At 30.4% G+C, this 24,057-nt stretch overlaps 3 protein-coding genes across 4 annotated transcripts; 2 read left to right on the top strand and 1 right to left on the bottom strand.

Moving 5' to 3' along the window:
• Positions 1-798: 798 nt before the first annotated feature.
• On the top strand, positions 799-1,801 carry LOC146536161 (uncharacterized). Its single transcript, XM_085190471.1, has 2 exons — positions 799-906; positions 1,083-1,801. Exons 1-2 carry the CDS (start codon positions 878-880, stop codon positions 1,564-1,566), a joined length of 513 nt encoding a protein of 170 aa, XP_085046597.1. The 5' UTR covers positions 799-877; the 3' UTR covers positions 1,567-1,801.
• Positions 1,802-6,969: 5,168 nt separating this feature from the next.
• Positions 6,970-12,773, top strand: LOC146536160 (uncharacterized). The gene is made up of 3 exons (XM_085190514.1): positions 6,970-7,042; positions 7,412-7,594; positions 11,840-12,773. Exons 1-3 carry the CDS (start codon positions 6,970-6,972, stop codon positions 12,019-12,021), a joined length of 438 nt encoding a protein of 145 aa, XP_085046640.1. The 3' UTR covers positions 12,022-12,773.
• Positions 12,774-13,655: 882 nt separating this feature from the next.
• On the bottom strand, positions 13,656-17,074 carry LOC146536159 (uncharacterized). 2 transcript variants are annotated; one of them, XM_085190397.1, is made up of 4 exons: positions 15,848-17,074; positions 15,687-15,767; positions 15,459-15,594; positions 13,656-14,693 (listed from the first exon to the last, which is right to left on the bottom strand). In XM_085190397.1, exons 1-4 carry the CDS (start codon positions 16,517-16,519, stop codon positions 14,512-14,514), a joined length of 1,071 nt encoding a protein of 356 aa, XP_085046523.1. In that variant the 5' UTR covers positions 16,520-17,074; the 3' UTR covers positions 13,656-14,511. The 2 variants fall into 2 exon arrangements, with proteins under 2 accessions (XP_085046523.1, XP_085046524.1); XM_085190398.1 differs by lacking the exon at positions 15,848-17,074 and having other exon boundaries at positions 15,687-15,822.
• Positions 17,075-24,057: the final 6,983 nt, after the last annotated feature.

The following is a 24,057-nucleotide window of genomic DNA, read 5'->3' as shown; positions in this document are numbered from 1 at the left end:
CCATTGATTTTGAAAAGAGCAACTGTTGAGTTTCTTGTCGGCTCTTCTCAGTAGAACTGCCTTCCGAACCGGTGGTAGCTTTTTGTTCATTCGACGATTCAAAAGTGCTTATAATAAGTGTATTTGAATAAAGAATATTTTGAATTTGAATTTTGAACATGTATTCAATGACACAGTCGCATTAGCAAATTGGTTGACGATTGAAAGATTTTTCCATACAAACTTTCCATTCCTATTTGTTCCTTTAGGGTTAAAATTTTTAGAAATCCTTCTTAATGATAAAAGCTCAAGCTGAAGCTAAAGGCTCAATATTAAAAACCTGCACTATATTTTTTTGGACAAAATGTATGCATGAAGTAAATAAATAAATTTTGAAGTCACCATGATTTAAGATCGGAAATTTAATTTAATTAATTTTAAATTCAATTTTATTTCAGTAATTTCTGACAATGCAGTTAAATTAATTAGTCTTTTTTTATTAAATTAGTCTTTATTAGGGGATTATTAATTAGCTAATTGTGTAATATAATTATAGGATTTTATAATGATTATATCATATAATTACTACGACTAATAAGGCCTAAAAAAAGAATCGTCAAAATCAGTTCACCCAGTCAAAAGTTCTGAGGTATCAAACAAAAAAAAATCGATTTAATAACTTCCTTTTCTTACAGAAGTCGGTTAAAAATAACAATTAATAGACATTTTAAACATCAATTAAGACAAATGATATAAAACGACCTCATTAGTAAATAGACTTAATCATCACAAATTTGTACAACAGATATAATATGAATATATTACAATTTATGGTCAGTTGCAAGAAGTGTGTATAGGATTAGTTAGGACGTTAGAACTATTGGAACAAGCGATCAAAATGATTTTTTATCGATTAATTTGGCAAAAGTAAGTATTTTTTTGAATTTCTTTGCCTTCTTCTATAATGTAAGTATTCTTTTATTTCTTCTATATAATCAAATTAGGAAGGATAAAATTTTAAAAGATCATACATGATTATTTTCTTTTTTTCTTTTTAGCTTATTAAATAAATAATTTAATTTTACTATTCTAATATATTACAGGCTCATAGAATACATTGGATTGAATGAACCACGTTTGGAATTCGTCGGTAGGAATGTGAAACTAGAACCTTATAAAACTAAATTAAAAATCAATGAAAGTCTAAACTTCTATATATCCGTATTGATGTCAACATTCGGAATATTACTTTGGATAACAATGCCTTTTGCGATATTAGAGGAGCCTTGTGAAATCTTTAAAAAGAAGAAAATGTATACATTATATGAATTTGTAAAATCGTTTAAGAAATATATGCCGATGATGGATAGACTAATAGTATCTATCGGAATAATACTGGCTGTCGTCTCAGTAAGTACTATTGTTGATGCCGTCACTAGTACCAAAATCAACTTAAGCCCATGGATTGAACAAGGAAAATACAAAATTGTGAAGAAAATGCCCGTTGAAGTTAAAACATATGAAAGGCAACGGTTCAGCTTCAAGAGAAAGGTTCAGAACAAATTTAGAGAAGAAATAGATTGGTAAAATTTTTCATATAATAGAATTAGTTTGGATTCAATAAAGTATTTTAATGTTATAATAAATTATTGACAAGAATAAACACATAGTATAATTATCATCTTATTCTAGTATAGTACTTCAACAATGGCATAAAGTGGATACCGGAAGTATCTGAACGGTCCTAATGTTAAGACAATACGTTGGACAATAGATGAGGTTCCTAGGTTACTTCTGTTTACCCTACTATGTGCAGGATATAGCGCGAATCTATTAAAATATAATTATAATAAATAAATTTCATATTAAAACTAGAAGATGAATTATTTTATGTTAATTAGTTAATTCCTTTTACGTTCATCATTCAACCCTCGATTGCAGTAATTTTGCATTTCAAACGTCAATATAGTTGATTAACTAATACTATTAAATGGTACAGTACTTAATGTGGTAATACATTTGCAGCCTTAACTTAGTCAGATTAAAACGTGTAAAATAGTTGCCGAAATACGCAAATATTGATAAGAGACAATGATTTACGGCAGACCAAGTTCTAAGTTAAAATGGATGCAAAAACAAGACAAAAATATTGATAACTCAAAAATTATCCAAATTTTCTTTATAATACTTCGTGGTTTCTTTATGCTAGACTTCGGTTTTATAAGATCTTTTTCCAGAAAACGACAATTGCTATTTACGTTACTTACTGTAACGCAACTTAATGTCCTTTCAATTTTTTTTGAAATTGTGTTATTTTCTAATTTTCCCTTCACTTATGCGATTTGGTGGAATCTATATATCTTTCAGTACTTTTTCAATGCTATCATCCTTTCGTTTTGTAATAAGCGCAAAACTTTGTGTATTCTATTCGAAAATTTGTTTCTAGCTGATCAAGATTTACGTTTAAATGTTAGAAACAGCATTGAATTGAAAATGATTGTTTGTATAACGACAGCATTCGCTTACAATGTAGGGCTATGGATAGCTCATTGTAATTTCTTTCCGGAGATTTGTAATAATATCAAGAATTATTATTATTGGTTATACATTCTTTTTCTGTTTGGTCCAAACCTTCCTTTGATGATCTACTTCTTTATGTTTTACGCTGTGTACTGTCGTTTGATACAATTAAGGATCGCTATTGAAAGAAGCTACCATGAAATTATTTCAAGTCATATTTTATACAAATTCCTTATAGATTCAACGGAGCAAGCTAAAGAAATATTTGATTATTTGGTAAATTTGACAAGCGTATTGCAATAAGATACAATTAGAGAATTCCTTAAGGTATAATTTATGGAGAATTCTTTTTTTAGTTCTCATCTATGTTAATCATTAAAGTACCAGAAATAATTTTGACTATATTTAATATAATACGAGAATTTAAGGATGCCGCAGTAAGTAATAATCTCTACTATTTCTTGTATTATTTTTTTTTATTATTATTATTTCGAGTTATTCATGCCAATAATAATACTTAAAAATATTATTAATAAGACGCCATTTTGATATTTAACTTATATTGATATCCAACTACATACATTTTAATAATGAAATTAATAATGAGATTAACTTATAAAAAACCAGCGGCCTGCCCGTGGCTTCGCCCGAGGATTTATGTTGTACTAAAGTATTAGAATGTTTAAAAGTCCTCCTGTCGAAATTAATGCTTAATTCAACAGTATGTTTTATGCGTTATCAAGATATTTTAGAACCTACCATTTGTTGACAATAGATAGCGTTACATGTGTCTATTTCTACTATATCAAATATGAACTTCTTAAAAACTTAAATACTTAAATCTTTTGATAGAGTGAAGCATTACAATGAAATAAAAACTAAAACTTTCTCTGAGTTACTTATAATTTAAATGTATAAAAGTTGCTTAATTTTTTTGTGTGCTTTTTACGTGATACGTGTTCACATAAACAGACAAACAGACAACAAAAATGTTGAAAATGGATTCTCTTACTTATCCTTTAACACCCTGGCTAATTTTTTTTAATATTTTCAATGTACAGAAACGACTTTTCTACAGATTTATTATAAGTATAAATAAATAAGTTTTTATTCGGTTAAAATGTGAATGTTCATTCACAATGATATTGATTTTATTAACACATAAACCTGTCATTAAATTAAGTATGTTATATTATGTCAATATCTTAATTCTTTTTCATTGCTTATAGAACATTCCATACCATCATTTATTAATTTACACAACAATATTGCAATATATGCTACTTTTAATTTTACCGGCGCTCTGTGGTACTAAACTCGAAGCTGAAGCAAGTAAGATAAAAATTATTCTTCACGATAAACTGCTTTACACTACAGGTACCTGCAATGTGTGTTGTGTGTGTGTGTTTTACTCTTCTCTGTAGAAACTTGTTTTATCTTCACGCTGTATCCTGCACAAAACAGGGTAGGCAGAAATAACCTGAGAATCAAATTGTAAGACACTTTGTTCCCATTTAGACTCTTTGTTCTCATTGACATTTTGGTTCCCCATTATTTGTCGAATTCTGGGGGCATTGAGAGTGGTGTCACACAACTGGCCTGGCCCGACAAGGCAGAACTTTAACAGTTTTACAAAACTATTTTTTTGTTGAATTATAAAATAAAAAAATAAAATAAAATGTTTAAACAAAAGTTATTGCTTCAGGTCACAATAAAGTAAAGGAAATAAGAAGATTTATCCAGTATATAGAAACCAGACCATTTCAATTTCTAGTTTGTGATCTTATACCACTGAATTCTAATTTATTAGTTACTCTGGTCAATGTACACATAACATATGTGATTGTCGCTTTGCAACTCTCACATTTGTATTAAATTAATATAAATTAAATATTAAATTAATACATTGTGCAATATAACTTAAATATTTCCAAACCAATTTCCCTATTAATTAATTATCCCATATTTATAAGTTATTTTCTAAGGTCATAATGAATGGTCTTGCGCGTAGACTTGATGAATTTCAGTCTTTTACGAGTGCGTCCTACCAGTTATGAGTTGGTTAGACACGAACGTACCGGACTTCATCAGCGCTAAAGACTGGCCGTCAACAGTGCCTGATCCTCTGGATTATGATTTATTGTCATCTTATATAGGACGGATAGATCCCTAATACAATCCAAACGATTGGTAGTGAAGAATTATAAAAGAAAGAGTGGGTGCTGCTGTTGATTACTGGCCTCAACGTTTAAAGGACCGTACTTGCAGCCAATGGAAACCACGTCGAATAAGTTTAATATTTTTTTGTTATTTATATTTATGTATTAAGCTAACATATTTTAATAGTATCAAATGCTACGTAGATTAAAAAAATCTTTGTAACAATATTTATGGCATGACTAAATATATCTCAATGACGACTAAACATATACTATTTTATCTTATCTTTGCGTCAAAGATTCCCAGGGCACGCCGCTCTGTACTCATGCCTCTGTGAAGGAGAGGTGGAGAAGCTACTTCTAGGAGTTGCTGAATACTCAGCACCCATGCAGTCTTCATCACGACCCACCGCCTAACCTCGGACTTATTGCCCCAATAACCCTTGACGAAACACGTAATTGCCTTCGACGCATGAAGAACGGAAAAGCGGTGGGACCTGACGACATTCCGATCGAAGCGTGGAAGTCGTTGGGCTCTCTTGGTGTGCTCATGCTTACTGACCTTTTTAACCATATCTTGAACACTGGTAAGATGCCGCATCAGTGGCGGCTTAGCTTCATTACCCCTATTTACAAAGGAAGGGGCAGTGTTCAAGATTGTGGTAGTTATAGGGGAATTAAGCTTATGAGTCATACCATGAAGCTCTTCGAGCGCATGATCGACCTCAGGCTCCGCCGAGAGTGTACTATCTCTGAGTCTCAATATGGATTTCAGCCAGGATCGGGCACCATGGACGCCATTTTCGCCCTCAGAACTTTGATGGAGGCATACAGGGAAAAAAGGAGAGCTCTGCATGTGGCCTTTTTAGATCTGCAGAAGGCCTTTGACTGTGTGCCTCGTCAGTGTATCTGGTGGGCATTGCGATCCAAAGGGATCCCTGAGGCCTATATTGAGATTATCAGAGACATGTACCACGATTCCGCTTCTATGGTTAGGACTGCTGTTGGCGACACTAGACCCTTCCCGATTACAGTAGGAGTTCACCAGGGCTCGGCTCTTAGTCCGTTCTTATTCAATGTAGTGCTCGATACTGTCTCGGCTCACATCCAGGACCAGCCTCCATGGCTGATGATGTATGCCGACGACATAGCACTCATTGCCGAGAACCGACTGACGCTGGAGCGTAAAGTGAACCTCTGGAAGGGTACGCTTGAGAACGGCGGTCTTAAACTAAATGTGTCGAAGACAGAGTACATGGCCTGCGGGAGCCGGGACTCGAGCACCATCCTTATAGGTCCTGAGCCAGCCGTTAAGTCGGAGAAGTTCAGGTACCTTGGATCCGTTATGCACGAGTCTGGAGGCATCGATCACGATGTCCAAGGGCGGATAAGCGCTGCCTGGGCCAAATGGCGGGAGGTCACTGGTGTGGTCTGCGACCGCAGAATACCGCCCAAGTTCAAGGGGCTGATATACAAGAGCAACATCCGACCGGTTCTTTTATACGGCAGCGAATGTTGGCCGGCACTATCTCGGCACACTCAGGAGCTTCACGTCACGGAAATGAAGATGCTGAGGTGGATGTGCGGCGTAACGCGGTCTGACCGCATACGGAACACATTCATTCGAGGTAGTCTTGGGGTCCGTGACGTAGCGGATAAGCTCCAAGAGCGTCGTCTGAGATGGTTTGGCCACGTTACGCGCCGGCCTAAGAACTATGTCGGATGCAAGTGCCTTGCTATATCAGTTCCTGGAGTGAGACCTCCTGGACGCCCAAGGAAGCGCTGGCTGGATGTCGTGATGCAGGACATGAGAGCCAATGGTCTAACCACCGAGGACACAAAAGACCGTGCAAAGTGGAGTAGGTTGAGTAGGAGGGCAGACCCTGGCAATAGCCGGGATTAATGCCAGGAGGAAGAAGACGACTAAACATATACTATATTAAATTTATATTTTATTTAATAACTTCACGCACATGAGACTATTTTTAATCCTGGATGAGAATGGATTAGGTTACCTCTATATAACCTGTTATATGGCGAATATAGCGTGAAGCTAATAAAATATATAATGAATATATATTTTATTAGCAAAATTTAACATAAATGGGTCAGCCATTTTAAATATGTTGGTTAATTAATTCTTGTTTCGTTAAACATTCAACATTCGACTGCAGTAACTTTGCATTTCAAATGTCAATATAGTTGATTAAATGGTATAGTAAATAACGTGGTAATACATTGGCAACTTTAACTTAGCCAGATTAAGACGTGTAAAACAGTTAAGAAAATACACAGGTGTTGATAGGAGACAATGATTTACGGGAGACCAAGTCCTAAATTAAAATGGATGCAAAAAGAGGACAAAAATATTGATAAATCAAAAAGTATCAAAATCTTCTTTATAATACTTCGTGGTTTCTTTATGCTAGACTTCGGTTTTATAAGATCTTTCTCTAGAAAACGACAATTGTTTTTTGCATTACTTACTGTAATACAACTTACTGTCATTTCAATTTTATTTGAATTTCGTTTATTTTCTAATTTTCCCTTCAAATACGCGTTTTGGTGGAATTTATATATCATTCATTACTTTTTCAATGTTATCATTCTTTCGTATTGTAATAAACGCAAAACTTTGTATACCTTATTTCAAAATTTGTTTCTTGCTGATCAAGATTTACGTTTAAATGTTAGAAACAGTGTTGAATTGAAAATGGTTATTTGTATAACCATTACATTCGCTTACAATATAGGTCTATGGATTCTTCATTGTAATTTCTTTCCGGAAATCTGTAATAATATCAAAAACTATTATTATTGGTTATACATTCTTTTTTTCTTCGGTCCGAACATTCCTTTGATGATCTACTTCTTTCTATTTTACGCTGTGTACTGTCGTTTGAAACAATTAAGAATCGCCATCGAAAGGAATCACCGTGAAATTATTTCCAGTCATATTTTATATAAATACCTTATAGATGCGACGGAGCAAACTAAAGAAATATTTGATTATTTGGTAAATTTTACAAGTGTATTGTAATTAGATACAATTAGAGAATTCTGTAAGGTATAATTTATAGAAAATTTATTTTTTAGTTCTTATGTCTACTAATTATTAAAGTACCGGAAATAATATTTACTATAGTTAACATAATACAAGAGTTCAAGGATGCCACAGTAAGTAATTATCTGTATTATTTCTTGTATTGTAGTTATTCATGTCAATATTAAAAATATGATTAATAAGCGTAATAGTATTAATCAGACGCTATTTCGATATCTCTAATTGTATACATTTTTAATAGTGAAATTTTAAGAGCCACAATAACTTTTTATTCGGTTCAACGAAACTTTTCAAAAATTGATTTTATTAACAGATGTCATTAAATGAAGTTTGTTATTTATGTCAATGTTTCTTCTTCTTTATGTCTATTCATCGGTTCGGTTCTTTATTTATGGCGCTTCGAGCTTGTCTATTCCTAATAATCTTTATTCCATTGATTACAGAACCTTCGATATCATCATCTATTAATGTATACAACAATATTCCAATATATGCTACTTTTAATTTTACCGGCGATCTGTGCCACTAAGCTCGAAGCTGAAGCGAGTAAGATAAAAATTATTCTTCATGATAAGCTGCTTTACACTACAGGTACCTGCAATGTTTTCTTAACCGTTTAACCGTTTTACAAAACAATTTTGGAAAGCATGTTGATATATTTAAAAAGTAAGTAAAATAAAATGTTTAAACAAAAATTATTGCTTCAGGTCACAATAAAGTAAAGGCGATAAGAAGATTTATCCAGTATATAGAAACCAGACCATTCCAATTTCTAGTTTGCGATCTTATACCACTGAATTCTAAGTTATTAGTTACTCTGGTCAATGTACATATAACATATGTGATTGTCGCTGTGCAACTCTCACATTTGTATTAAATTAATATAAATTAAATATTAATTTAATACAAATGTGTAATATAAATTAAATATTAAATTAGTACTAGCGACTCGCTTACTTGAACTACACAATTATTTATTTAATGTACTGAATTATTATCGAGTTCTAATATTTTATGTATGTAGCGCACTTTTAATAACTTCTAAATGTGAATATATCTAAAACTTTCATATTATACTACCGTTTTTCTTATAAGGGTCTATAATTATTTTGGAAAAAATATGACCTACATCTATTTATGAATAAGTATATAATCGAAAGGTCACTCAATTACTCATCCCGAAATTTCTGAAAATATAAGTGTCGGGAGTTCCAAATTTTGCTTGGATATTATTTATAAGGACGTGGATGTTCACTAAGACTGTCTTGGCTTGTTTTCAAAAAGGGAGACAAAACTCTTTTAAACAACTACCCACCAATGTACCTATTCGGCCAGAGTCTATAAGCTGTTTTCTAGGGTCATCATGAATGAGGCGGAAATAGTTTTTCTACTTCAATTCAGATTATACGAAAATTTTATGATTTCTATGATTACATGTTTATATGGGATACAGAAGCTTGCAGTGGTAGCGCAGGGGCACAAAATGTAACTGTACAAGTGATTGCTTATGGGTCCCATCTCCTCTCCAGGAAATTAAATATTTATTTAAATTTATATTTCCATCCCTCTGTCTACCCGGGATATACCTGTGAAGCTGATTTATTTATTTGGTTGTTCTATATATAATTTTTAGACAATCCGACTATTAAACATAGGATGTTTAGTATAACGTTTTGAAATGTTCGCTAAATTATTTCAATTCCCAAAAATGTATCTGATCCAAAATATCTGAATTGTGATCCAGCTTAAATAGCAATTAATCCAATAACAAAATCAGCGTACAACTTTTAAGTAATTAAATATAAAGTAAAATTAATAACCTCATTGAAAATATGTAGTAATAAATGTTATTGTTTGAATATTTTATATCTTTCTGTGGATACAAAGATAAAATATTGAAGAATATTAAATAATTTAGGTATACATCAAAGTAATTAATGTGTTAAATGAATTAACGTAAATTGTTGAACTTTAACATTAATTGCGTTAGTACATATGAAATAAGTTGCACACTAGAAATAAAAAGAAAGAAAGAAGTAAATAAAGTGACAAAAATTTATGAAAATAATAAAAACATAACAATGATTCGAGTGACACCTCAATTGGTTGTAAAAGAGTTCCCAAATCACAAATTCAAACCCCACTCAAAAACGTTGAAATTCTTTTTTATATTATTACATATTATATTCGCCATTGATAATGGATTCACAAAGTTCACTCCTATACATAGGCTTATTGTAAAATCTTTGACAGCATTTTATGCGTTATCCACTGATTTGGTCTGCTTCATCCTTCTGGAGCCTGGGACAAACGTTGAGTATCAAATGTGGTATACTAAATATCTCTTAGAATACATAACTTATGTTTTATTTTTTTTATTTATACCACAAAACAAGTCATTTTGTGATTTTTTAGAAAATTTACAAAAAATTGACTGTCAGATTGGTGTAAATTGCAAATATTTCAATTTTAAGATAATTTTTTGCACCATCATGTGTTTTTCTGTAAAATTAGCATTATCTGGGGTGTATTGCTCTAAAAATGTGGGCTGTATTATTACCGTATTGGCACAAATTATATATTTTGTTCCTTTCCTCGCTTTGGACTTACCTTTTATTATGATGGTCTTCACGTTCTATGCAGCTCGCTTACGACTTATAGGTATTGGAAAGTGTCTTTTGCATAAGAGAATGACAAAACAGATGAATCAAGTATACAAGTCACTGATTGATTTGACGGAAACTACTAAAAAATCTTTTGATCCTGTAGTAAGTTCACATTTTTACAATCAAAATAGAAAGCGAAACACTTTTTATTTTCTAAAATGCTGATTTATCATAAAAAAAATATCAAAACTAGAAAAGACCAGATAATAACTCATAATACGTATAGTATATGTATCTTCCATACATTTATGCGCATACTAAGTATACAATATAATATGTTTAATTGTACATATTGTATAAAATATACAGTTCGCTATCAACAAGTATAAGAAATTAAAATTATTTATTTATTTAACAACAAAATCTGTTTATTTATTGTTTTGCATAAATAAGTCTAGTTTAACATGAAATTGTATTTGTACTCCACGCATTTAGTATATTTATAAAAGTATTAATAAAATATTTGGTTCTCTGTTGAGTATTAAAATAATCTTATATATTTCAGATAATAATAACTTTGTTGTTCAATATACCAAGTGTAATGTTTGTCATGTATACAATAATAATCGAGATTAAATTGAGTACTGTAAGTCTCCTTTTTAATAGAAGATATTTACAGAGTTTAAAGAGCTATAAATAGCTGGGAGGAATGTAAGAGGCCCACCTCTTACGTTGTTTGTGTCATTGAAATCAATCGAATGGGTACGACTGATAGTATACAGCCGTAGAATATATGATCCGCAACTGCTTTGGGTTTGCTTCACACTGGGGAAAACGAGAGTATTCTTGTTTGCGAAGTATGTGCCAGTATCTCAGCTCCGTTAGGCGATTTCGAAGAAGAGAGAGTTTTACAGAGCTATGAGAAATACATTTTGAGAGACCCCGGTACAATGTGAGCGGACTCTTGCTGCTGTAAAGTTTTTTTACACAGATCAGACAGCCTGCATGCGAGTTTCTACTCGCAGGATGGTTTGAAGCTTTAAATTGAAATGAGTGTTTATAGTAAAAATAATGTAATTATTTTATAATAATGTAATATTATAATAATGTAATTATTTTTTTAGAAATCACCTGTAGGCTATGTGGTGGAGTGTTTTTCAGTGACTTCATTATTGATAGTGATTTTTGCTCCATCCATATTTGCATCATCTCTTTTGAGTGAAGCGCAAAATATAAAAATAATTCTACATAATATGAAATTTGAAACCACAGGTAAGAAAATAGTATTTTAAGAAAAATGTGACATTAATGAGAAAAGTGAGTGAGTGCGAAATATTAAAATTATAATTGTTTGACATTGTCGTCTCATCGTACATAAAGTGATAGTGGATGTGGAAAGAATAATATTCAAAATAATTCTTATTTTTGTCTGGTAAGACAAAATCTTATTAAGCTAAAAAGATTATCCGAAGGTTTTTTACTTGTACATTTATTTTAAATATTTACATATTGTACGATTTCAAATGAAAATCAAGTTAAAGATATCGACCGTTTCATTCAATACGTGGAAGCTCGACCTTTCAAATTTTATGTATTGAAGATTTTCCCGATGGATGCAACATTACCTATTATGATAATTAATTTGTGTGTTACATATCTTATCGTTATATTACAACTAACGCATACATATTAAAAATTCTAGAACTAAGAAAACTATTAAATCTAAATAGGATATCCAGTAAATAATGGTCCAAAATGAAACTGGGTTAGGTCTTCAGAAACTCCTACTTATAATTATTTAAGGTTAAAAATATACATAGTAGATACGCATAGGTACATATTTAATATTTCAATCAATACAATATACTGTTATTACATTGATGGACCGCATGATAATGTGTTCATCAAATTATCATGAATAATAAAAATATTTTCTGTAAAGCTAATAAAGTTCATGTTGAAATAATATTGTTATATATTTATTTGTTCTTGGACTTACATACGAATATGTTCATTGCTACAATGACAGATACTGAGAGCAAATCTGCATCCTACGTTAAGTATTCTACTTCTATTAAAATAATTGTGTACGGCCAACTTTTCTTGGGACAATATACTGATTTCAGTAGTAATAATGTAATCAAAACTGTTATGATGTCTTATTGCGTTCTCTTTAATCTATTGTCTTGTTTTCGCTGTTACTATTATTTCACTTATACAGAAATGATGTCACCGAATACGAGTATGTTTTACTTTGTCGTTATAATAACACTGTATAGGCTTTTGTACTGCGTTGCAGCAACTTTAATTTCCGTATTTAGTAAGGGCGAACATTTCAATAAATTTTTCAATAGTATAAATTTAACAGGTCCTAATTGTACATTGGAATATCAAAATTATATGTCATTTATAAGTTTATGTGCATTCAGTTTGATGGTCATCCGACATACAGTTCAATTTTTATATTATTTTATAAGTGAGGGTTACGATTTTTTGTATATCTTCACAGTGTGTTTATTATCATTACAATTGAATGTTACTAGTATGAAAAGAATAATAATGTTTGAGCATTTATGGTGTAAGTTTAAGTCCTTGAGAAAGATGATACTTAAAGATTTAGATTTTGCTTCAAATGCTGATGAGGCAGTAATGGAAACAAATATAAAGAAACTGGAGGATTTTATCAACATCTATGAAAAAATAATTGACAGTATAAGATATATAGGTCATGTAACAAAATTCTTGGTACGTCCACATTATATGTAAAATTTTCAGTGTTTTTTTTGTAACAGAATAAAATTACATTTAGTAATGTTTGTTTTAAATTTTCAGATATTGATAAGCTTGCCATCGTTCTTCTTGTATATCTACTATTTTGTTATTAGGCTCACAACTCAATATTATGCTTCTCGTGTACGTAATAAATATATGATTATGTTTTAGTTTTACATTCTGAATGTATCTTTTTGGAAACCCAAACATATATTATAATTTCATGAAAATTAAGTACAAATTGAAGTCATTGATTCATTTGATATTTTTATTATTGTATCTATTACATTTGTTTTATCTATTATTTGGGAATTATTTATAGTTAAATAATCTTGAGTTTCATCAAAAATGAAAGAATCATAAAATAATAATGTTTATTTACAGACAAAAGCGATCTTGGCTGATTTTACAACATTATATTTAGTAACATTGGTGACAGCCGTTCTTGTAGAATTAGGAAATGCAGAAATAGATAAAATCAAGACTTTCCTTCGATCTCAACTACTTCATATTACATGTAAGTTTGATTAAATATAAGAATAAAAATAGTAGCAATGATAAAATATTTTTTGTTTATTCAGTAAACATAATTATATTTAAAGCTAGTGAGAATTATGATAATTAGGTACACTTGATTAGTGGACATTAGTTGTGAAGAAAAGGCAACTATAAAGTCTATAACAATAATAGGACTATACTTAAATTGATTTAAAACAATTTATATGCGTTTGTATTTCGTTAGGCATTCAATATACAATTTTTTTTGTATTATTTCAGATTCACCGGCAAGAAATAGAGTAATTGATGCTCTTAAATACTTGGAGCTTCGTCCCTATAAATACTCCATATGGCGCATCTTCTACATGGACATTTCCTTACCCTTGTTCATTATCAGTGCATGCACCTCTTACACTATTATAGTCGTCCAGTTCCTTCAGATATATTAATTATGTATATATCTAATCAAGTTTTATTTTTATTTTCATTTTTAAATATATTCATAACTAGTTGAGCACCGCATTCAGGTTAAAATCCACGTTAAATATAACATTCAGCTCGTTTGCCTTTTCTATAGCCGTACCTAGAATGTGCCGCCCCTAGAATCCGGCGGGCGAATTTTACAACACCGGAGGTGTTAGTACTCTCCTGTCCTCTCAGTTCACTCTTTCTTTTGTAGCTGTCATATTCCAGGAGAGGTTTGGAGTTTTTCCCCGTATTTCCTCGCATGCCTCATACGATACCAACAGTACCAGAGTCTATTCGGAGCCGAAATTAACGAAATTGGCGAAAACTAACATGAACACCGAATGTCAACAACAACATATACCCAAAACAAAAATGATTTCACTCCATATAAATCGATAATCTTTCTCTCAACCAAAGGACTATGTAGTACTTAAGTTACTTAAAATTAGTTAATATAGTTAGAAATATTAACAAATTGTATTAAAACGATAATATAACTAGTTGCAACGCTTACGAATGTCACAAACATCGACATATCAACTGACATAAAACGGAAGATGGTGTATTTGAACGGTCGCAGTTGCAAGAATTTTAGTGCATCATATAAAGAGTTGCTTGTATGTTCATCTGAAATACAAAAACAAATTTAAATACAATATTTCTCATAATTCAATTCATAGCAACGTTTTATGTTTGTTTTTCGTTTTGTGTTTTAGTAAATTAATATCAATTATGGTGTAATAAAGTATTAAAATAAAATAAATATATAAATAAAATAACAAAACAGTTGGCCAATTAACTTTGTATATGCACTCATTTTGTGTGAAATTAATATAATTAAATAAATATAATATGTGTGTAATGTTTTTTTCTATGAAATACTTATAAATTTTCAGTTATCCGATTTTTTCCTTTAATTGTTGTAGGTAGGATTTCGCGGTAAATTTAATTTAAGATGCAGGAAAATCGATACATAATTACTCGTATCTTTTAATTATGTTAACTTAGAAGCTAATTTTTTTCGGTGCTTCAAGAATATTTATTATTAATTCCAGCCTAATACCTCCTAGCAATCTCAAAAAAAAAAAAAAGATTTTGGCAGACTGACAACAAAATAATCCTATAGGAGTTCTCTTTTACCTTTTGAAGTATAGAACCCTTAAAATTTGCTTCACGTTGTATACATATAGTAGGATAGGAAGAGGGAAGTTAAGAGACTTTAGAGACCCAGAGTTAAGAAATTTTATTCCCTTGGTTCGGCCCATTTTTCGAGACTTTTCGAAATTTCTCTTGTAACTAGAGAAAGGAAATGAAAATAATTATCTGTGCTGCTGCGCTATGACGCGCTACGGTCTTAATAATATAGAAGATTCTTAACATAATTTTACGTACCTGAAGTTTGAAATATCTTTTTAGATAAGAAACATCTAATTTTTTCCAAATCAATACGAATGCATTCGCAATACAATGAGGGTAAAAATGTAAGCGCTATTAAAACCAACTCGTATATAACTATAAATATTAAATTCTGAAAAAATAGGTAAATTACTTTATAGAATTGATTAAAATTTAAATTAAAATATAAAACAAAGTATTATTAGAGTATATATAAAAAGTCACCTGAAGTGGTTCATGGGCCATTATAAGTTTTGCAACTTGTATTATAAGATTTCGTACGCAAGCAAAGAAATGAATAAAAATCTAAAAAATAAAAAAAAACCATATTCATTAGCAATACGAATAAAATATAAGTGCATCTTCAAAAAAATGGAAAAAATTACAAGTATCTTTGGTGCGACGCCAGCATCATGGAGGTTATTTCTTAGCTTGGAGTACATCTTCAAATAATACACAATCTTCTTCAAATTATGTTCAATTAATCTTTTATCTCGCACTCTGAAGGAAACCAAAGTGTATTTCATTGTTTTACGGAGAAATTTTATCCGATGCCATAACATTTCGAATATAATGATTCCGGGGAAGTGACTGATTGACAGAGAAGTTGAAGAATACAGTATAACCACGTGCATCTTAAGAGGTATTGGGAAAGGAACTTTAGTCACATAAGTTGCCATCGTAGAATATTTTATAATCATTAATCCAAAGAAAACGTAAAATGAAATATGACCCTCCATGAAATCTCCTTTAAAGTCCAATTCATCATCAATTACATTAATTTTTGATACATACATTGAAAAATGTTGATTTTTACTCAATATTGATAGAAGACTAGTTACGCTGTAATCTGTTAATTCTTGGATTGATAGAATACCTCTTCCGTAGTATATTAAACATATTATGGAAATAACAGAGTATAACTTTATTAAGGTTGAAATGTAGAAATTTTTGCATACTTCCGAGTACATGCCAAAGACAACTCGTATTATACAAATTACTTTGATTAATTTATTCGATGGCCTCAACTTTTCTTTGTAAATATAAATGGACGTCATATTCTTGTTGTTCCGATCACCTCAGTTTGTTACTTTATAATAAAAAAAAAAACATTTTAAAGGATTTTTTGTTAATTACTCAGTTCTTACATTTTCATTTATTGGATGGAAACTATGGATAATGTGTGTATTTATATTTCAAAAACATACCAATTACTTAATATAAAAGTGTCGTTTGTAGTAAATTTAATGTATAGTTCATGATAAAGTACTGAAATGAAATTGGTGAAATATCGATCACAGGAGCTAAAAAAACCCCCAGAATTTTTGTCTGTCTGTTCGTTTGTTCATCAACCACAGATATCACAATCACAGATACTGGATTAGGGGACAGAAGTGGATAATTATTTGTATTGTTTATAAAAAATAGTACAGTAACTAGTCTTTGATTTAAGATGGAGATTGAAATTATAAATATTCATTACTGTAATTTTGCATTGTTAATTTAAGCTGTTTATAATATTAAATTTTATTTTGCCTATACCAGCACGAATTTAAAACCTATACACATAATTTAGGTTTGTATAAGAAATATTCTAAATTAAATATTTATTAAGTTATTTTATGATTTTTTATTCTTAAAATTAAAATCGGTTTTTTTTAACGCAGTTGATTTATTAACTAAAAGAAGTATTAATGGTGAAGAATTTATTGGTTAAAAACATTAATAAGATTTATTACATTTGAAGAAACTGGACGACTATAATAGTGTAAGAGGTGCATGCACTGATGATAAACAATGGTAAGGAAATGTCCATGTAGATGAGTCGCCAAACTGAGTATCTATAGGGACGAAGTTCCAGGTACTTTAAGATATCAATGATTCTATCCTTCGTAGGTGAATCTGAAATTTAAAAAAAGCTGATTATATAACCAGATGTGTAATTGAATATACTCCCTTGAACGCGTTATTCGTTTATTATTATAATAAACTAATTAAAACTAGAAAAAAAAACGTTTAAAGTTAATTTTAGCAGTCTCATAAAATTGAACGATATCATAGGTGCTTAATACTCCTGATGTATACGAGTAATTAAGGCTTTAAATACTCGTATACATCATTACAGTAAAATGGTAAGTTGTCAAGATTTGTATTTCTTTTTACATTTGAGCGTCAACGTGTTTCTTTATTTTTAGTTCATTCATAAATACTCACATCTTACGTGGATTAATTGTTCCTTAAGGAAATATTCAATTTTATTAATTTCTTCTTTTCCCATTTCTACTAGCACAGCTGGCACCAATGTTGTAGAATAAAGTGTTATCAAATCTATCAGAGTAATTGTAGTCTAAAGGAAAAGATGATTTTTATTAACTAGTCCAATTTGTAATAATATGGGCTTAAAATAGAAAATAAATATTTTCTTGAAATAGTTAACATTATTAAATAAAGCAAAAGTTTTAGTAAAATGTTTACATTTCTATAATAGTAAAGCGCATGGTGTAGTAATATTATAAAGATTACTTGATTAAATTTTAGAGATTAAATTTTTTTTTCAAATATATTTGTAATTTTTTTTTGGCAGGGAAACCTTACCCTATAATTTTTAAATTATTAACATATATGAGTAGAAGGTACATACACGAGGGTTATAAAATTGTGTTTTCAGCAAAATCACAAAGTAGTAAATATACAGGAAATACGATGACAAGTTCATTAAGATCTGAAAAGTTAAACAATTTTTGTGGAAAAGTTACATTATCTTAAGTTGTAGGTATCTTATTCTTTAAATTGTCCTCTAATGCTTAGATGGATTAGGTTCCCTTAAATTGGAATACGAATATTAATAAACAAATTGAAAACTAAAGATCCAGTCAATTCAGTAAAACAGGTGTATAAAATAATTGTTACGGCAATTAGTAAATTTGTCGAACTAAATATTTTAAATTGACATAACTTTTTTATTTATGAACCGATTGTAATAAAATTAACCCTATATGGTTTCGATAGCTTGGCAAAATCCAATAGTGAAAACCGCATCTAAATCGGTGAAGTCGATTCTGAGATTAGCGATAACAAACGCACAGACAAACGGACAAACAGACAAAAAAATTAAAAATCATTGTTTTGGGTTCTATTAGGTTAATAAAGGTTCCCAATAACATTTTTTTTTAAATATCTTCCAATTACAGAGAGCGACCCTCTTAAGGTTTTATTTTATTATAAGTGTAGATAAACTTACCAAGATTTTATTTGCATTTCCTATATACTCCATACTATCGAGTATGTTATCATAAATATGAGTAAATTCCTCAAGCTTCCTTATGTTCATATCAATTACTGCTTCATTTGTAAAATCTATTTTTTTCGATATCATTTCCCTCAAAGATTTCAACTTATTCCATAAATGTTCAAACATAATAATATTTTTCATATTACTTACATTCGCTTGTATAGTTAGGCAAAACTTTCCTAAATAGTACAAAAACTTTTCCTCTCGAAATATAATATAATATAGAAATTGAAGTAGGTTTCGTACCACCATCGCACTGAATACGCAAAAACTTATAACTGATTCATATTTTTGTCGTTCTAATGAACAAATGTAACTAATGGAGTTCATGCTGCCTAGAAATATGTTTAAATTCTCTCCATTACTAAATACGGAGAGTACAGCTGAGACAAGACAGTAAAATAGCTTGAATAAGGTGATGAAAAAGGTATAATCACTATATTCTGAAGGTATTAGGTTCGTATAACAGAAATAATAATAAAAACGAAAGCAATCTAAAAGATTAAATATAACACAATAGATAATTGTTGCAATGTTAAGTATATAATTATTATATAAATTTATATATAATCCCAAAAATAATTGGACTTGTACAATTATCTTTGTAAAAGTAGAATACTTGTGAGAAACCGTTTTTTCTATAGCTACGGCCATTGTAGAAATAAACGTGTTTGTTCATATGTAATTTCAATAAGGAATGAAAAAGTTACAATTTCAATGTCACATATATATATGGAACATTTTAATTAATTATTCATATTAAATTGATGTTCACAGACCATTTTAATAATAAATATTGAATCATTTTATTGATTTTATAAATTTAGATTTTATATACGTTCACTATTTTAATGGTCCTTGAGCAATACATTGTATAAGGAACATCCTCGCTGAGGAAAGATATCAGTGTGTCATATTTATATTGGGTATGATGTAGAAAAATAAATAATAAAATAATATAATAATATGTATGACACTATATACAGGCTGGAATTGTCAGTACCACTTTAAATGAATCCAAAGTTTTAACTACTCTGTAAAAGCCTAATATAATTCAGAAAAAAGATAATTCCCAAAAATGAAAAAGTTTTTTTTACAAACAAAATAAATAATAAAATTATCGTTTTAAAATAAAACGCCATATGTAAAGTATCACATAAACACGCACACACTTACCTGTCAAAGCGGCAACGTCGCACACGTACGTGTGCGACGTTGCCACACGAAATACAGGTTGTCACACGAAATACAGGTATGGCTAAAAATCGTGAAATAAAAAAAAATCCTACGTCCAAACTGTTGAGGTACCTTGATTAATTTCTTTAGTTTTGGGTTTGAAATATTTAACTCTATATACAGTTTCAGTTAAAGGAGCGCTGCCTCTTCCACCCTGTATATTTAGCATTCTTACTTTTGAATAATAAAAAAAATAAAATCAATCAGCTTCACGCTGTATCCCGCACACAGCAGGGTAGTCAGAGCGAACTAAGTTAAGACACTCCGTTCCCCACTTTCGACGAATTCTGGAGGCATTGCGTGTTGAGTGGCGGAACTCATCGCCGCTCTTTGCCTATAAGCAGATTGCTTAGGAAATAACAGAAGGATTAAGAAAAAAAAATTGATAAAGATGTGTATTGTTTTTTTCTTAAAAGCATTATAGTACAAGAATGTCTAATATATTAAATTAAATGTGGTAGTTATTAGAAAGTAAGGTCTTATCTCAATTCTTAATTTTCTACATTTCAAATAGGTCAATCAATTAAGTGTTTCTAACAGTCAGTTGAATCTTTTATAAGGAAGTATTTCTTTATCTGTTTTTTTTTATTTCTTCTAATTAGTTTAGACAAACTATTTCACGTGTTAAGGCTTCATTCTCTTAATTACAGATTAATTGGCAGAAGTCATGGTGCGCTTTAATTAAAAGAAAAATAGAAATAAAACAATGTTAAATTTATATTTTTTTATATAACTTTATAATATGAATTAGAAACACAAATAGTCATCTCAACAAGAAATTAAATGATTAAATTGAATTGCAATAATAGTATAAGTTGTGCTTAAGCTAATGAGCGTCAATGGCAAAGTGATGTTGACACAGAAGGCCCTTAGGACGCTGTACTTCAGAGGTTTGAATTCGAGGAAAACTATTCCATCGTATAGTTTGTTTTTAAAAGTTGCGTCTGAAACAAACATATAATACATAAGTAGTATACGTTGTATCCTGCATAGGCCAGGGTAAGCAGAGGGAACCTTGTGTTAGGGCACTCCTTTCGTGTGTGGAAGTGGCAGAACTCAACGCCCGATTTGCCTCGACACCAGAGCGAAGAAATGAAAATGTAAATTTAATAAATATTTCTTTTCCTCGAGTGGGGATCGAACCCACAACCAGTCGATTTTGCAGCACACTTCGTGCCCCTGCACCACAACTGATCTTTCTATTCTCTATTCTCCGTATTCTCCTAATTATAGAAACAATGTGAATTGAGAAGCAGACCTCAAATCCGCGTTTTGTCTTTGTCTATCAAAAGCGAGGAAAGATAGTTTACAGCCAGACACTGTGCCGCTAAGCCATGATGGCCTCTTTAACATTTTAAATTTAGTTAAATGCTACAAATCAAGCCTTAGAAAAGCCAAAGGGAAGCGAGGTCAAGTCATACATATTATATATAGTATTTTATAAATATTATATTTAATATTTTATATAAAATGTAATTTTTTAATGCATGCAAATAATTTACTTAATTATTACTTACTTGAACATTTCAAAAGTTGTTTTTTAATATATCTTTTGATTTTATCCACTTCCGCTATGGCTAATTCTGCAAGAACAGCTGAGGTACACGGGTAAGATATGTGCAGTATGGCATCTGTTATATAAATTGAATCTGCCTGTTAAAAAAATAATTTATTTATGTATATTTTTAATTTCAATAATGGTATGGTAAGTAGGGGGAACCTGGAAGCCTAGTGTTAAGATACTATTTTTCCATTAAGCAAGTGTTTATGAATTGAAGTCTGTTCCCCATTTTCCACCGAATTCTGGAGGCATTGGAATTGAAAAAATGGAGATAAGTCTGATGTTGTGCCACAATAAAGAAATTGGAGAGAAATTTTACAATAGTCAATCGAGTATATATTTTAGAAATAAAAAAAGTATTTTTTTGCATTTACCTGAGGGTTTCGATTAAGAACGTCTATAGCTGTAGAAATCATATAAAAGAAGAAAGATGGCAAACTTAATAGTACCTGAAAGGAGAAGATAAAAGATAATAAAAATTATAAAAGAAATATATTATAATTTACTCTATGTTTTAGTTTTAGAGCAGAGTTGTAGTGTGCACCTTCTGTTTCCTAAATCGTTTTCACCTGACCTAAGGTTCCTTTCTTTACAGTATGTTTTTCCTCATAAAGTTCTAATCCAATATCTATCATTGAATACGTACTCGTATATCTATCTGGATGTCATTTAAAATTTTACAGTTATTTCTTAAAAACTTACCAAACACTTCGAAGCTACACCAAAATATTTATTATTATTCTCAATTAGTCTCTTATATGTTTGTAAATACATTTTCAATTTCACACTCTGAATACTCATTTGACTATTGCTTGACAAATGTGAGAAATTAACATTGTTTTCTATAATTTTCCTAAGAGCCTTCATTCGACTTAACGTCACTTCAAACATTATAACTAACGTTATATGGCTAAGGCTTATATTTACGAAGAGTATAAATCCCGTGCAAAATACTGGAAAACCTTCGAATCCGTATACCATTATGGCTATAGCACCTCGCAAAGCATTAAATGCTAATATAACTATAAACATACACAAAGAAATCAACGTTTCGAATTTCTGTGATTTTCCATTGTAAGTATATGGTATTGCATTTATTTCGGACAAAAATTTCAATAAATCTGAACCGCAACTTAAAATAGATATTAAAGTTACCAAATTGAAAATAATTAATTTGTAAATGAATGAATAATAGACTGTTATTGAATTATCATCTTTAAATTTTTTAATTAAGTATATACAGTTAATAGTACAAATAAATGATAAGAAAACGCAATAGGCTTTACTAATGAAATTTAAAAACTTTTTTCTGTGAAATATATCAGAATATAAGCCGACTAATAAACGAAAATACATAATAATATTAATAGAGATATTTTTGTTAAAGTAAGGCATTTTTTGTTTTTTAGAACAGTCACTACATTTGGGTTAACTAGTTCCGAGTAACGGCTATTTACTGTCTTTTGTATTGCAACCAATATTTCTAAACACATATTGTTACATTTTTCATTATTGCTAGAGTGTTCATTAATAGTGATTAATGAACATTTTATCAAATTGATCAATATATGAAAATGTTTTGTTTCTACAATTTTTCAGGGTTTTAAGTAAATTAATAAAGAATTCCGAAGAAGTTTTTTTTAGCTTTACGATATGTCCTGCACATGCCAGGGTAGGTAGAAGGAAAAGGGAGGTAGGTAGGTAGGTAAATTAAATGAAAATTAAATCAGCTTCACGCTGCATTCCGCATAGAGTTGGGTGGGCAGTGGAAACCTAATGTTAAGACATTTCGTTCTTCACTTTCCGTCGAATTTTGGAACTCAACGGCGAGCCTCGAAACCAGAGTGAAGAAATGGAAATATTTCCTCGAGTGGGGTTCGAACCCACAAACGTCGCGTTACAATCACACCCTAGTGTCACTGCCCCACGCCTTTTTTTTATTTCTTTTAATTATATATGATTTTTATCCCGAAAACCATATAAAAATAAAAAAACTTTCACTTCTATTATCTCACTTCTATTTAAACATGATGATGTTTCAAAGAAATTATTTTACTTATATTTTCTTCAACGCAGCTAGCTTTCTTATGACAAAAAACTTTATATTCGAACCTGCATCAATCGTGTTCAGCCAAGTTAACTTCACACAACCCAAGTATTTCTCACCCATATTATGGTAATGATATCTCCTAAGTTTGTCTCAATTTCCAACAGTTGGGGCCATTTGTGTAAATTGCACGTAAAGGAGTCGATAGTATCCAGAACTTCGTACTTCTATGGGATTTGCTAATGAAATGCGTCTTGAGAGTTAGGTATATAGAGGAAATATAGTTATAAAATACCTTTATCTTCATAATTCTTATTTATATTGTAGATAGTATAAGTGATTTTATTTTTAATAATGTTTTTAGCTTTACTCTTTTAATATACTTGTAATATTTTTTTTCATCTTCATATTGTATTCCGCACGTAGCAGGGTAGGCAGAGGGAGGCTAGTGTTAAAACAC

This window comes from Heliconius melpomene, chromosome 9 (assembly GCF_056956725.1).
Source record: "Heliconius melpomene rosina isolate 202511_hmr_F chromosome 9, ASM5695672v1, whole genome shotgun sequence".
In the NCBI taxonomy this organism is placed as follows: Eukaryota; Metazoa; Arthropoda; class Insecta; order Lepidoptera; family Nymphalidae; genus Heliconius; species Heliconius melpomene.
This window is presented reverse-complemented; position numbering and strand designations above follow the sequence as displayed.

Coding starts and splice junctions, on each gene's coding strand:
- LOC146536160 (XM_085190514.1), top strand. CDS start 6,970: ATGATTTACGGGAGACCAAGTCCTAAATTAAAATGGATGCAAAAAGAG. Junction 7,043..7,411: donor AAATATTGATAAATCAAAAA/GTATCAAAATCT, acceptor CTTACAATATAG/GTCTATGGATTCTTCATTGT. Junction 7,595..11,839: donor CGCCATCGAAAGGAATCACC/GTGAAATTATTT, acceptor TATTTACATATT/GTACGATTTCAAATGAAAAT.
- LOC146536161 (XM_085190471.1), top strand. CDS start 878: ATGATTTTTTATCGATTAATTTGGCAAAA. Junction 907..1,082: donor TATCGATTAATTTGGCAAAA/GTAAGTATTTTT, acceptor AATATATTACAG/GCTCATAGAATACATTGGAT.
- LOC146536159 (XM_085190397.1), bottom strand. CDS start 16,519: ATGACGTCCATTTATATTTACAAAGAAAAGTTGAGGCCATCGAATAAA. Junction 15,595..15,686: donor TGGCCCATGAACCACTTCAG/GTGACTTTTTAT, acceptor CTATTTTTTCAG/AATTTAATATTTATAGTTAT. Junction 14,694..15,458: donor AAAGATATTTCAAACTTCAG/GTACGTAAAATT, acceptor TTTGTATTTCAG/ATGAACATACAAGCAACTCT.